Raw genomic sequence first — 16133 nt, forward strand, 5'->3', positions numbered from 1 at the left:
GAACTTGAACCGCTATTTTAACTCACTGGATAAATTTTCTAGCAGTCCCAGCAATTTTTCTATTAATTATTGAAACCGCTGCGTGCTGTGAAAATTCTATCCCTTAGCCCATCAAAATTTCACACGCGGTTCGCATGTATTCATAAATTCAATTTTAGTTTGTTAAAAAATAAAATGTAAATTAAAAAAAACAAATTCGTACGGGATCGCCCGAGTTTCTACTTTCTCGAGGCAAATTACAAACCTAGATTTTTACCTCTCGAGACCCGGCTCGTATCCCGGGTCAACCAGCCTGATAGACATGTGTATCGCCCGTGTCATTCGCATATTTGTTCTTTTACTGGCCTTGCCATTTTCCCTTTTGTCAACGTTGAGCTCGTCGTAGCCATGATGGACAATGTTCGATTCATTCGTCCATTACACCTTACTTCAAAGGAGTCATATTATTAATTAAAGAAAACAAATTCTCATAAACTACCCATGACATTTCCATGTGGAGAAGGAGCGCAAGAAAAAAAGAAAAGAAAAGAAGAGAAAAGGAGCTTTTTGAAGCCAAGAAAGGAACCAGAATACGAGAAGACTCGAGGGAAGACCGACCTTTTATGTTCTTTCCCCAGCGATACAGTAGCACGGAAGAAGGGAAGACCTGTTACCTGGGACTGCCTTTTTCTTTCTCAATAATAAAGAAGCAACACTCCCTCTTACCTATAATAAAGGCAACACAGAGATGGGATAATGCTTGTCTCTTTCTTTCCGCCTCCGTACTGCATTGTATAGTTAAAGTTATTCTTTTCTTTCCTTCGGTGTTTATACCTGTTTCTTTGTGGCGAAGGAACCACCTTTTTCCCTTCCTTTATAAGTTTGAAAGTAGGAAGCTCTTTTCATCATCGCAGATAAACGAGAAATTGATGATGAAAAGATCAGAGAGTTCAAGCAAGATGATGAAGAAGAAAGAAATTACTAATGATCATGGCTTCGTTGACACCGTTTTTTCATGGTCTCTTGAGGATATATTCAATGAAAATCTTTTCAAGGTTTTTACCTTCTCTACCTTCCATTCTCTCTTTAGTTATTTATTTTGTAAAATTAGATTGTTGGCATGCGATTATTATTTGCAGCTTTTGGATTATTTTACTGAGCTGTGAATTGACGTTTCCTTTATTTAACAACTTCTTGATTTAAGAAAATTATTTGGTTGTTACATCGATTGTGGGCTAGACCCTTACAAGTCCATTCCTTTTTGAATTGCACATTGCTTGCCCTGAACGTAAGCTGAGGCAGAGCAGCTCCAACTCACCATAAAAATGGAGAGTTTTGGAAATTCTTTTAATAATGGAGTTTGTTCTTGCGTGCACGCTTGGTGTCATAATATTTTTTCGGAGTTCACAATTCGTAGCTGTTTAGATAAATGTCTTAGTCTTAATGCTACTACATGATTGATTAATTGTGCCAAAGGTCTTGGCATTGATACCCGCTAGGCCTGTTCATAGTTTGATTCAAATAACAAAAAAACAAACCGAATTAAATAACTTAAATTTTTAAAAATTCAAACAAACCTGAATTAAATTCTAGTTTAAATTAAATCTGTTTGGTGTGGTTAAATTCAATTTTTTAGTTTTAAAACTAAATAAACTAATCATCAAATTAATGAGTTTTTTTGAATTTTTCTAGATAGACTTGTTTTAAATTGAGCTTTTAAATTTTTTTATTGGGCTAAGTTTATATACTTTTTAATTAAAACTCTCTAAAGTTTTTTAATTTAATTTAGTTTCTTATAAGCTTTTTAATTTAATTAAAAGATTAATATTTTTTTGAAATGCTTCACTTCTTGCTATCTTTAATATACAAAGAAATAGATTATAACAATTTAAATCAATACAATATATAAGATGCATAATTAAATTTTGATACCTCAAATTAAAAAAAATATTCACACTAAAAAGTTTACATTAGCAAGCAGATACATAAGCAACCAATAATAAATTATCATAAACATCCGGTATAATTTGAAGAAAAAAATCTAGCACTAGCACTACAGCTACATCCAAAACTTTCAGCAACAAAAAAAGTTAAAAGATCCAGCAAGGATAATTCTACAAAGAAACATTAATAAATTAGCAACATATTAAAATTCAATTATTAAAAAAATTAATAATACAAAATTTTAAAAAGAATTAACAAGGTAAAGTAAATTACCAAAACAATTATATTCCAAGATTGCACCAATATCATTAATATAACTTTACAAACAACCAATTGAGATTTTCAAACTTTCATCAAATTTTACAAAAATATAATTTAAAATGTTAAATTAAACATATGCAAATAAATAATATTATAATATAACTACATTTAAATTTGTAAAAGAAATTACTGACTCAATCATCTTAGAATTTTCAATATAATTCATGAAGATTTTGATGTTGATTGAAATTGGTGCTAAATTCAGTCAATTTTAACAATAAACAAGTACTTGCACTGTTGATAGAGATAAAGAGTTTTGAAATGGATATAATATATTATTGTCAGTATTGAAAGCTGCTTCAAAAACAACTGTAGATACCAAGATAGCTAATACGTGTTGTACCATCTTAATTTTTTTTTATATTTTGTAGCATTATACCTCCATTAACTCCAAATATCTAATTTAAAATTATTAAAATCTTCATAATCATCACCTAAATACCGCTCAACCTTATTTTTTGAGACATAACCTTTTTTCTCTAAATATTTTTTGAATTTAAAAGCTAAATTATCTAACATATTATCATTTATCACAATTAAATCAGCATTAACATCTTCATTTATATTGATTTCAATATGATAAATAACCTCAATATTCTTATCAATATTTATATAATGCTAAAACAACCTTAGCAATATTCTTATTAATATTTATATAATGCACAAACAACCTTAACCTTAACAAAGTATCTTGTTGCGATTTTAAGCGATGCAATGGCGCAACCTGTTAAATAAATGTGTAATTTGATTATACAATTAAATATTGTTCAGTGTTGTTCATATTTTTGTGAAAGCTCCTCAACTTTGAAACTAGTCGCTGTGTTCCCTGGAAATAATTTTGTTGCAGTTGAGCTGTCCTCGCATCGTGTAAAGAGATTGGATTATTGTAGCAGCCGAATATTTGGAGATAGCAAGTTTTGGGGTGCCTTCATGTCCTTTGAATGACCTCGTGTTTTCCTTTCCTTTGTAGGTGGAAAATATTCCAGAGTCATTTTACTCGGTTCGGCATTATCTTGGATCATATGTAATTCCTTTATTGGAAGAAACCCGTGCACAATTGAGCTCAAGCATGGAAATTATTTCCAGAGCACCGTTTGCTGAAATGGTTTCCTTCTTTGAGGCCAAGCCCCACGACACATTATTGTATGATGTTAATATTGATTATTGGAGAAACAGATCCCGTGGCAGCGGCAACGAGCATTCCAAAACATTGCCCGGCGACATCGTTATTTTAACAGGTGCTAAACCTGAAAATGTCTCTGATTTGCAAAGGGTTGGATGGACATGGACATTTGCTGTGGTCACCACTATAAGAGGAGACGAGACCGAGGATGCTGCTACATATACTTCTTTCACAGTCAAGGCGCAAAAAGACATTGAAATTAGTGATGGACTGCAGAAATCACTTACTGTGATTTCATTGACTAATATAACAACTAGCAAAAGAATATGGAATGCACTCCACATGTTCGGAAACTTGAATATCATCAAAGAGATTCTGTGCACTGATTCTGTGGTAAGATATATATATACACACGAATGTGATTACTGTCTCTAGTATCATGTAGATTTTGCATTACCGTAGTCCATCATGTAGATTTTGCATGTAATAAATTGTTTTGAACTTGATTGAGTTTCCATGTTGGATAACAGGTTGAGGAAAATTGCAACCAATATTCTATGCGGGAACGTGCAATCTATGATGAGAGTGTTGTGAATTTGTCATCTAAACTGAATGAATCCCAAAGCAAGGCGGTTTTGGCATGTCTGCTTAAAAAGCAAGGCAACAATAAGTCGGCAGTTGAACTTATTTGGGGCCCACCAGGGACTGGGAAAACCAAAACAGTCAGTATGTTGCTCTTTAGCCTCCTAAAAATGAAATGCAGAACTCTAACATGTGGCCCAACCAATGTTTCAATTACAGAAGTGGCCTCTAGGGTGCTCAAGCTGGTCACAGAATCTCATGAAGCAGATTTAGGAACCGATTCTTTGTTTCATTCTGTGGGAGATATTCTTTTGTTTGGGAATAAGGACAGACTCCAAGTTGATTCTGAAACTCAGGAAGTCTATTTGGATTATCGTGTCAAAAGGCTTATAGAGTGCTTTGCACCTCTGACTGGTTGGTGGAATTGTTTCAATTCGACAATTGATTTTTTCGAAGATTGTGTTTCTCAGTATGCCATTTTCGAGAAGAATGAATTAATCAAAATGCAGGAGCATGATGGTGAAAATGAAGGGAAAAGGGAACCCTGGAGCTATCAAGCTGTTGCACTCAAAGGAGAGCTCAAAACGTTTCTCGAATTTATGAGAGATAGATTCCGCTCTACTGCGTTGCCTCTAAAAAGATGCCTCACTTTATTATGCACTCACATACCAGAAACTTGCATTCTCAAACATAACATTCAGAACATCGTATTCTTGTTGGGGTTACTTAACTCTTTTGAATCTTGGCTATTCCATGAGGATGTGATTTCTGATGAATTGCTTGAAGTTTTTTCACACCCAGGGCTAGATAAGTATTCTTTCCGAGGTTTTAACGATATATTGTTGCGGTTGAGACTAAAGAGAAGGGAATGCCTTACTATGTTGAAAAGAGTATGGAATTCTCTCCGCCATCTGGATCTTCCAAGTACTATGAACAAACGGTCAATAGAGGAATTCTGTTTCCAGAAAGCAACCTTATTTTTGTGCACAGCTTCTAGTTCGTATAAGTTACATTTCTTGCCTATTGAACCACTGGACTTTTTGGTAGTTGACGAAGCAGCTCAGCTAAAAGAATGTGAATCAACAATACCCCTACAACTTCCTGGTATTAGGCATGCTATTCTAATCGGTGATGAGTGTCAATTACCAGCTATGGTCGTAAGAAATGTATGAAAATGCTACCTCGTTGTTTTATTATCGTCTTTTTTGTTGAACTGAATTTTAGATTTGTTACTTTCTACACTATTGGCTCCTTATAGCTTATGGTTCTTAGGTTTGTGATAAGGCTGGCTTTGGAAGGAGTTTATTTGAAAGGCTCAGCTCATTGGGTCATTCAAAACATCTTTTAGATATGCAGTACAGAATGCATCCATCCATCAGTTGCTTCCCTAATTCAAAATTCTACTTCAATCAGATCTTAGATGCACCAAATGTCAAGGCTAGAAGTTATGTAAAGCATTATCTTCCAGGGCCAATGTTTGGTCCCTATGCATTCATAAATGTATTGGGTGGAAGAGAAGAGCTAGATGATGTTGGGCATAGCAGGAAAAATATGGTTGAGGTAGCCATTGTGCTGAAATTACTGCGAAGGCTGTACGAAGGTATATTATGCAAGAACTTGAAGTTTCTGTTACCATCGTGTTTAGGACTTTTTATATATGATTACAGCCGAAGGCTTGGAATTTTTCTGTGCAAACTGATGCTTACAATTGTTTTGCTTTGGCATATGAGGAAATTAAATGATCTTCAACTACCAAACTTTCTCTGACGGTGTTTTCATCTTGCATTAAAAACACTTGTATGACTGTTTAGCTCCTTTAAAGTCAATGCTTATTGACATCTTGTTTTCAGAGAGACTAATAATAGAGAAGTGAAACAATGCAAATGACCTTTCACTTTTGAAGAAAGCATAGACAGTACGAATTTGATGCTTTTCTGTGACAAACTTCTGGCTTAACATCATTTCATCGAAACAATTTCTGCCACAAGATTTTGCTATCATTTATTATTATTATTATTATTATTATTATTTGACATCCTTTGATGTTTCTGCATGCAGCATGGAGTGGAAAAACGGTTAGAGTTGGTGTAATATCTCCATACACTGCTCAAGTTGGTGTGATTCAAGAGAAGCTTGGCAAGAAATATGAAAACATTGATGGTTTTTCCGTAAAGGTGAGTTCAATCGATGGATTTCAAGGTGGCGAAGAGGACATCGTAATAATATCAACCGTGAGATCCAATACAGGTGGAGCAATTGGGTTCATCTCTGATCCTCGGAGAATTAATGTTGCTCTTACACGGGCTAGGTAGTGCTTCCAACTAGCTCTTTCCTGGTGTCTTTTAATTGTTCTAACGACAGTTCTTACCTTTTTTTAATGCCATTTCAGGCACTGTCTTTGGATTTTGGGGAATGAAAGAACCCTATCAAATAGTGAATCTATTTGGGAAAAGTTAGTCCATGATGCTAAGGAACGCAATTGTTTCTTTAATGCTGATGAAGACAAGGATTTGGCCAAAGCCATTTTAGAAGTCAAGAAAGAGTTTGATCAGCTGGATGATTTGATTAAGGGTGACAGTGCACTATTCAGAAGTGCTAGATGGAAGGTATTTATCTCATAGTTACGTTTCTGTCATCCATCATATTTGTATTATGGCATTCCTTATGGCAGATGTAAGCATCACAGTTATTTTCTTTTGATATTTGTGCGGTCCAGGTTCTTTTCAGTGAATACTTCAAAAAATCATTTGGCAACCTAGCATCAGTAAGAATGAAGACACTTGTTCTGTACCTTCTACTGAAACTTTCCAGTGGCTGGCGTCCTAAGAGAAGGAGTGTGGACTTCATTTGCGGAAGCTCTTCTCAAATCTTGAAACGGTTCAAGGTTGAAGGACTTTATGTAATCTGTTCAATTGACCTAGCGAAGGAAAGATGCTACAAACAAGTTTTGAAGGTTTGGGATTTATTACCATTAGAAAATATTCCTATATTGGCTAAACGTCTAGAGGGCATCTTTGAGACGTACACTGACGATTTTATCAGTCATTGCAATGAGAAATGTCTAGAGGGGTATGTCTTTGCTATATTTATTCCATCTCTAGTTGTGCACTTGTGTTCCTCAATAATTACATAGAAATTTGCTTTAATTTGGCTGAAACGGTTAGATTTCCTTTTCTTTTGTTGAGTTTTTCTTATTGTTTGTTTTTGTTCAGAGATCTGGAAGTTCCAAAAACTTGGAGAACCTCCTTTGATATTCCCAGATATAAGAGTTGCAGCAACAATGAAATAAGAAGCAATTCAAATGCTGGTGGTCCTCGTCCCTATTATGTAGAGAACTCAAAAGTGAGTGATAGTTTGCTGCTGATGAAGTTCTACTCGTTATCTTCTGGGGTTGTGAGCCACTTGCTTTCTGACCGTGATGGAAGAGAATTGGAGCTCCCATTTGAAGTGACTGATGAAGAACTCGAGATCATCATATTCCAAAGAAGTACATTTATACTAGGACGATCAGGGACTGGTAAAACAACTGTTTTGACAATGAAGCTGTTTAAGAAAGAGCAACTATTTCATACGGCAACAGAGGGATACTTCGATACTTCAGAGGACAGCAGCAGGAGAAACAATGTTGCTGATGACATTAAATCTGATGGGGATGGTGTTGGAGATGCCAAAGAAACTGTCTTGCGTCAACTTTTTGTGACAGTCAGTCCAAAACTCTGTTATGCCATCAAGCATCATGTGATACAATTGAAAAGGTTTGTATTGTTTTAGAAAATACACTACGCTGGAGCTGATACCTCCAGGTTAAATTTTTTTTCTTGCAAAGCGTGCTTTTCATGATGTAACTTGTTATTAAGGAAATTTCATTGTAAGCATTTGTTCATATGCATTGCTGGATTGAACTTTTAGAAATTTATAGCAGGCCCTTAAAATTAGCTTAGCTTACTTCTGTACTTCATAAGCATTTCTTATTAATCAGATCACCCCATTCCATTATTGTTAAACTTCGGAAAATTCTTCCTAAAATTACCGTGCTTTCTGTATTTGTTTTCTTATATTAGCCTTGTTGTGTGTGTACAGCTTTGCCTCTGGTGGAAAGTACTCAGCAGAAGGGAGTTCAGTTGATATGGAAGATATTGATGGTGCAGCACAATTCAAAGATATTCCAAACTCTTTCTTAGATATTCCTCCAAAGTCATACCCACTTGTTATCACTTTCTTTAAATTTTTAATGATGCTCGATGGAACAGTGGGTAATTCGTACTTTGAAAGATTTTCTGACACGAGGCAGCTTTTGCATGAAAAAGTAGGGAATTCAGGATCAATCTCAGCACAAACTCTTATAAGAACAAAGGAGGTTAACTTCGAGAAGTTTTGTGCAGTTTATTGGCCACGTTTCAATGAAAAATTCAAAAAAAAGCTTGATTCATCCAGAGTATTTACTGAGATAATTTCCCATATAAAAGGTGGCCTGCGAACTGGAGAGTCTTGTGATGGCAGACTGAGCCGACAGGATTATATTTTTCTGTCAGAAGGTCGTATATCCACTTTAAATAGGCAGAAGAGAGATTTAATATATGATATTTTTGAAGACTATGAAAAGATGAAAGCAGAAAATGGTGACTTTGACATGGCTGATTTTGTAAATGATCTTCATCTTCGTCTTAAAACTTACAAGTATGAGGGTGATGCGATGGATTTTGTCTATATTGATGAAGTACAAGATCTTACAATGAGGCAGATTGCTCTCTTCAAACATATCTGTAGGAATGTAGATGAGGGTTTTGTTTTTTGTGGTGATACAGCGCAAACAATTGCTAGGGGGATTGACTTTAGGTTTGAAGATATAAAATCTTTGTTCTATAACGAGTTTGTTTTAGCATCAAGGCGTGTGGGAAATGTCAGAAGGGAGAAAGGTCAAATATCTAAAATATTTCATTTGAAACAGAACTTTCGTACCCATGCTGGTGTGCTCAAGTTAGCTCAGAGTGTTATTGATCTTCTTTATCGTTTTTTCCCTTCATTTATTGATGCTTTGAGCCCTGAAACAAGTCTTATTTACGGGGAAGCTCCTATTTTACTTGAATCTGGAAATGATGAAAACGCAATTGTAACTATTTTCGGGAATAGTGGGAATGTGAGAAGCAATTTTGTTGGGTTTGGAGCAGAGCAGGTGATATTGGTGCGGGATGATGCTGCTAGGAAAGAGATTGATAACTATGTTGGGAAGCATGCTCTTGTTTTGACTGTTGTAGAGTGCAAGGGCCTAGAATTTCAGGTCAGTGGTTTACTGTCCATCTTGTTTTTCCTATTCAGAACATTATCTTTATCATTTGCAATTTTTTCCAGGCGTGTCAACACATTTGATCACCACATCGATAATTTTTACCATGCTCGTAATTTCAACCTTTCGATAATTTGTACCTCTTTAGCTCTAAATTGCTGTTTGAGTTTATAGATGCGGTGCCAGAGCGGATACTGTTTTAAAATCTGATGGATGCTCACAATCTTGAAAAACATTCACATTTCTTTTAGCCACTGATATCTTTACCCTTTTAACTCTTTGCCTCATCTTTTTTTTAGGATGTCCTCTTGTACAACTTTTTTGGATCGTCACGTTTGAAAAATAAATGGAGAGTTATCTATGAGTTTATGAAGGAACAAGATTTACTTGATGCCAATTCCCCATCCTTTCCAAGTTTCGAACCGGCAAAACATAATGTCTTGTGCTCTGAGTTGAAGCAATTATACGTTGCTATCACTCGTACACGGCAAAGGCTGTGGATTTGTGAGAACGTGGAGGAGTTCTCCAGACCAATGTTTGACTACTGGACGAAGAAGGGCCTTGTCCAAGTGAGTAAACTGGATGATTCGCTTGCCCAGGCAATGCAAATTTCTAGCAGTCCTGAAGAGTGGAAGTCTCAGGGTAACAAGGTTTGCTTCTTGTTATACTAATGTAGCATTTAACTTATAATTTCTTGATTTTGACGTTCTTAAAAAAAAATTATATGCATTCTCTATTTAATTATTTTTTGTGATTGATCGAAAGTTGATGCATTCACTTGGTTATCCATATTCCATATTGTTCACAACAATTTTGCGAGTTTGGATATCTTGGTTTATTGCTTTCAGTGATATTATATGTTTTCAACATCCCATTCCTACTTGTTTGAAAGGACATAAAGTGTCTTTAACATTGCATTCTCGTCGTCTCGCCTTGCTCATACAAGTGTAACTTGCCTTTTCTTACCTTTTGTTGGTGTCACACAGCTTTTACATGAGGGTAAATATGAGATGGCAGCTATGTGCTTTGAAAGAGCAGGGGATGAATATGGGGAGAAATTGTCCAAGGCTGCTGGGCTTAAAGCAGCTGCTGACATGATGCATAGTTCAAATACTAAAATGGCTTCTGTTGCACGTAGACAGGCTGCAGAAATTTTTGAATCAATAGGCAAGGCTGAGTATGCTGCCGAATGCTTTTACATGTTGAAGGAGTATGATAGGGCAGGTATGCTTTAGTGCTATCTTCACTTCTTTTTCAGCGTTTTTACAGAAACATGAGCTGATCGATGGAAAATATATTCGGCAGAAAAGTCTTGCCACCACTGTTACTCTACACTTTTGGTTTTCTAATGTTTCTGCTAGTTATGACCATTGCCTGTGTCCCTTGTATACTGAATTAATATTCTTCATTGCAAATTGCACCATCTTTTCTGTGAGAAAATTATTTATGAAATTCACAGATTTGCAGTTGACTGGATGATCTTAACCTTAAGTTGCAGTTATTACCGAGTAGGATTTACTGTCCTCTGCAGGTAGGATTTACTTGCAATGTGGGGAATCTGCAATGGAAAGAGCTGGAGAATGTTTTTTTCTTGCTAAAAATTATTGTTCTGCAGCTGAAGTATATGCAAAAGGCTGCAATTTCTCCAAGTGCTTGTCTGCATGTACCAAAGGAAAACTCTTCGACACGGGCTTGCATTATATACAGTACTGGAAACAACAGGGGACTGCAGATCAAAGAAGCAGAGAAATGGATACAATTGAACAGGAGTTTCTGGAGAGCTGTGCTCGTCATTATTACGAGCTCAATGACAACAGAGCCATGATGAAATATGTTACAGCTTTTGATTCCATGTCTTCAGCTCGTACTTTCTTGACTAATTTAGGTTGCCTTGATGAGCTTTTGTCATTGGAAGTGGAATCAGGGAACTTCCTGGAGGCGGCGGGCATTGCAAACCTGAAAGGCGAGCCTGTCCTTGAGGCAGATCTACTGGGCAAGGGTAGACATTTTAAGGAGGCATCATTGCTTATTCTGTGGTTTGTGTTTGCAAACTCTCTGTGGTCAACTGGAAGCAAAGGCTGGCCTTTAAAGCAGTTTCTTCAGAAAGAGGAACTTTTGACAAAAGCTAAGTTACTTGCGAAGGATGTGTCAGATCAGTTTTATGAGTTTGTTCACACAGAAGCTGAAATTTTATTGAATAGCCAGCACAACTTATTCAAGATGCATCAATGTCTTGTTTCTTCTCGGAGACATAGTAGTATCAGAGGTGAAATATTATCAGCTCGAATGATTCTGGACTTGCATCTTCATTTAAATACCTCAAAGTATTGGTGGGAAAATGACTTAGTGTCTGATTTAGCAAGGTTGTCAGAGAGAAACTTTTTGAAAAATCAGGTCTCTGCTGAGACACTTGTTTACTTTTGGAATTTTTGGAAGGATAAGATTGTGAACATATTCAAGTTTCTTGGACGTCTTGAAATGCAAGATGTAAGTGAATATGGAGATTTTGGTGAATTCTGCTTGAATTACTTGGGCGTGAAGAGACAGTTTAATAATCTGAACACTATCTATTTTCTGATGATCTCGGATGCTCAGTGGGTGAGGGACATACCCAGAAAATTTATCCAAAGGAAGGGGAAATTGGTTTCTGTAGATGTTCATCAGTTTGTCACTGCTGCTCAGGGTTATTGGTGTTCGGAATTGCTTTCTGTTGGCATGAATGTATTAACCAATCTTGAAGCCCTTTACGATTTATCAGTTAGGAATTCTTTGTCCCTCTTCTGCCAAAGCAGGTCTCTTACTCATATATATGAGGTGGCAAACTTTCTTTTGAAATGCCAGTTTCTAAGTAGTCAACACGGTGATATCAAGGCACTGCAGAAATTCACTAGACTGGCAACTGGATGCTTCTATGATTGCATCTATCCTTGGGACTGGAGAGAATCACTGAAAGAGAATATGATTTCGTTGAGGAGAACTGCGATTTGTAGGAATTTACTCAAGGAAGTTATCTTTGAAGACGTGAGCTCAAAGAACAATATGTCTTATGCGCAACTTGGAAGGATCGCATCGATGATTCTTGGTTCTGGTGAGATGTTATGTGAACTATATGAGAAGATGGCAGATGGTTTACAATGGAATTCTTCATGGAAGGCATTCATTGAGGATCTCTGTAGGAATGTGAGCGAGGTGTCCTACATGCGGAAGTTGCATGAAGCTCTAGTAGATACTTATAATGCCAACTGGAGGAAAGGAGATTATATCTTGCCTGGTTGTTTCTTGTACATGCTTGAACGCCAACTAATTTTGTTATCCTACTTCCAAGGCTATTGTTTGACAACAAAGTCTTCTTTTGTTGAATGGCTTATCTACCAAGAAGGCCATGGGAGTCCAACTTTTGAAAGTTTGACGAGACTTGCACCCCAATCTACAGAAAGCATCCTGAAGTTTATTGTTGACACTGCTCACCTCTTGCTTTATAATGATAAGGATATGATGGAGTGGATAAGAGTATCAGAGAAGAACGTGAAGGTCCTGAATGACTACCATGCTGTAGTAGTGTTGAGATTGGTTGTCATAATATGTTTAATTTATGTGAACTTTGGATGGTGTGAAGGCTTGCTTTCTGACTTGCTGGGTAGGAAGTATATCACCAAAAAACTGCCGAGTCAGTTTTATGATGCCATCCGGAAGAGGGAGGAACATAATTCTCTGAATGTAAATCCAACTGTGGTAGCTGAAGCATTTAGCAAGATTGGCAATCCTCTGGTAGTTGTGAGTTTTGGTAAAAATTGCTCAAGATTTTTATGTCCAGATGCTATTTTTGTGGACATGAAGATCAATGAAAGCAAAGACAACGTATTAAGAGTCTTGTTTGCAAAGACTGATGCTATAGCTCAGGATCACACGGGTGCTGTTGAAGCAAACACTAGGAGCTCATTCAAAGGAATAGTGTCTCAGGGCATTGAAAATCTGGGGAAGATAACTGAGCTTCCATCTAATGTTGGAGATACGGTGAACTGGAACTCGAGGTGCGGGAAAAAGGACGAGGGTAACCCTCCATTGCGCCATGACCGGCTTTGGGAAATATTTGAAGCACTAAAATCTTCGACCCATGGAGTAGATGAAAGAAGCAATATTGCATGTGATCCAACATTTAAGGTAACGCTGCTTTTCGAATTATTTTTTTAGCATGCTCAGAGAAATGGTTATCTCTTTCTGCTAATCATTTTATCTTTTATTTTTCAGGTAGATATAGACAGAATTACTTGCCTTTTAAAAGCAGCAATTGATGAAAATTTTCAGAACCCTCCCGGTGTCGATAATAAAAACCTGCTTGAGGAAGCTTCCACCATGCTTCACGAAATGGGGCAACTTGATGCTGCATTAGAAATGAGGTCAGTGTAAACATGATGCCTAGATCCATGGTATTTAATGAAGTATTTCATTCTACTTGCTATGATAATATTTCAAGTATATTTTATTTTCAGGGAACCAGAACATGAGAGCGACATTTCTACAATTGGAGAACTTCTCGAGAAGCTGCTGTCAAGAAGGCCCATGGTGGAATTTTTTCTAAGCCAGATATTCTTGCAACACGATGAAAATCTTAAAAGAGAGATGTCAGAGAGAAACATTGCGTCAGATGGCCAACGTGATGAGGAATATAATAACAGCAAGGCTGAGGGGAGTTGCGTTTCCGCTGAAGTTGAGATAAACATTTCACAGAGTAATGTTGAAACCGGAGGCAGCAATCCTGATATATAGAACAAGGGGAAGGGAAACAGCAAGTCTAAGAAAAACAAGGGAAAAGGAGGGCGGAAACGCAAGTGGCCTTAAACCTTTAACGAATTACGGAAATAATATTTCTCAAAAAAATCACCTTTTCTTCTGCATTTGTTTGTAGCAGTGTGATTTTTCCTTTCCTTTCCTTTTTTTTTTTTCCTGTATGGAGAAAGAAGAAAAGAAATATTATGAGGGCATAACACCTACGAAAAACTTGTAATATACTGCAATTATTTTCAATTATTTATGCTGACTTGTTCATCTCTCCAGTGGCAGGATCGTCAATGGTCAAATCTTACACCATACAGCCTCTCAAGATAAAAGGAACCGTTCCCTCCATAAAGGCATCCTGAATGTGCACTCTATTAATATAAATCACTTCAAAATTACCCATATTATTATATTGCACACTCTCCATCTTGCCTCATCATCCTCCACGTTCACTACCATGACATAATAACCTGAAAGAAATTGCAGCTCCAACTCCCAGTGATGCACATCTCTAACAAAGCCAACTGTCCAGTGAATAATTATATCATGGAAGACGCAGCCAAGATCTCACCAGATTATATTTATCACTAGCTAACTGTAAAAACTCAAGAGCTTGGCAGAATTTCTATACTGGCTGAAACTCTGATGACAAAGACAAAATAGAGAAGTTTCAGTTCAGCTTATAGCCTGACATGAGCTTAAAGGCATAGTTCATCTATAAACTCAACTCAAGGAAACCACAAGTCTCCGTTTGTATGGCATGGCCCAAAAGGCCCTCAAAAAGTGTTGGCGATTCCAAAGATTGAAGGTCTAAGTACACCTGTGGCCTTGTCATTGCAAAGAACCAACAGGAGGGCCTTAGGCCAATTTTTTCCCCAAAGTAATGACGCGTCCACTGCATAATTCTTGTGTAATGCTAGCAGGAATAAGTACACACGAATGAATAATCTATATAAGCCACGTGCAAACTAAACAAATTTCAATAGCAAAGAAACCAAGACACAAGAATCCACAATTCATGCCACACTCAGCAACCCTTCACTTTTCATAGTAAACAAAATTCAATAGTAAAGAGAGCAAGCGAAAAGAATCCACAATTAATGCCAAACTTAGAAACTCTTCAAATCAAAGTGAAGTAATCCAGGAAGAAGCAGAACAAAATAACAAAATCTTCCTAGAAGAAGAAAATTGGATTGACAGACTGAAAAGAATTCCAAAAGCATGATGGAGAATACAAGCCATTCTCAAAAACGTGAAAGCAATATCATGAAAGAGCAGCCCAATCCTGCCGAAATGGGCAAGGAAATTCCCCTAAAAGCATAAAAACCATGACGCAACAAAGAAGAAATGAAAACTATCCTATCCAAAACAATTGTCTTGAAGTGCACCGGTTTATTAAAATTCAATCATTTCTCTCCAACCAGGAACACCATTTAGACATCACAGACTGTACAATACTGCAAAGAGGAATAACAATCAATATGCAAACATAGTAAACTGTGGAGAAACTTCATTCCTAGGGTCCCCTCTCTATTGCTAAAATGGTATTTGCTCTTAATTAGAACTTTAAGTACCACTCACAGAGTTTTAGAAAGTGTTTCTTAAAAAAAAATTGAACTGTGGAGACAAATCTCTTCCTTAAATGCACATCATGGAGTTTGGATTATATATCAAATACTACAAGAATGCATTTACTTCCAAGTCATGGGAGATTGATAATTCATTAAGGAAATCAGGAAAATCTGTGCAGCAAGTATATTATCTAACTCCACATTTCAAGATTGATCTGAAGAATATTTTAAAACCATAATATTCCAAACACAAGAAATGCAGGCCAACAAGATATCATGTTTTGCAAGTGAAGCCAATAGTTTTAGCATTAACATGTAGACAATCCTCAAAAGGAATGATCAAAACCATTGCTGTGGTAACAATGCAAGTGTTACAGCTCTATAAAACTCAGTTCTTTTTTCTTTGTTCTTTTTAATTATCCTTGGTGAAACTTCAGCCACGTTTCCAGATCAATCCTAAACAAAATGAGATGGAGGATTATTACCCAACAATCCAATGTCTTCCTTCTCTATCTGGAGAGTAGTTGAATTCTCCAAATCATTATTACCTCAA

The 16133-nt window shown here is 36.5% G+C and overlaps 1 protein-coding gene across 1 annotated transcript; it reads left to right on the forward strand.

Moving 5' to 3' along the window:
- The first annotated feature begins 831 nt into the window (after nucleotides 1-831).
- LOC105126145 (uncharacterized) lies at nucleotides 832-14889 on the forward strand. Its single transcript, XM_011026914.1, has 14 exons — nucleotides 832-1034; nucleotides 3215-3760; nucleotides 3898-5115; nucleotides 5222-5549; nucleotides 6008-6257; nucleotides 6339-6555; nucleotides 6666-7018; nucleotides 7162-7704; nucleotides 8030-9227; nucleotides 9533-9883; nucleotides 10220-10266; nucleotides 10865-13394; nucleotides 13482-13630; nucleotides 13724-14889. The coding sequence occupies exons 1-14, from the start codon at nucleotides 909-911 to the stop codon at nucleotides 13998-14000; spliced, it is 8133 nt and encodes a 2710-aa protein (XP_011025216.1). The 5' UTR covers nucleotides 832-908; the 3' UTR covers nucleotides 14001-14889.
- Nucleotides 14890-16133: the final 1244 nt, after the last annotated feature.

The sequence above is a fragment of the Populus euphratica genome, unplaced genomic scaffold (genome assembly GCF_000495115.2).
Source record: "Populus euphratica unplaced genomic scaffold, PopEup_1.0 scaffold1.1, whole genome shotgun sequence".
In the NCBI taxonomy this organism is placed as follows: Eukaryota; Viridiplantae; Streptophyta; class Magnoliopsida; order Malpighiales; family Salicaceae; genus Populus; species Populus euphratica.

What these genes read in the sequence shown, in the direction of transcription:
- LOC105126145 (XM_011026914.1), top strand. Translation starts at nt 909, where the DNA reads ATGATGAAAAGATCAGAGAGTTCAAGCAAGATGATGAAGAAGAAAGAA. An exon ending in TCAATGAAAATCTTTTCAAG is followed by an intron (nt 1,035 to 3,214) that starts GTTTTTACCTTC and finishes TTTCCTTTGTAG; the next exon opens with GTGGAAAATATTCCAGAGTC. An exon ending in CATGTGATCCAACATTTAAG is followed by an intron (nt 13,395 to 13,481) that starts GTAACGCTGCTT and finishes TTTATTTTTCAG; the next exon opens with GTAGATATAGACAGAATTAC.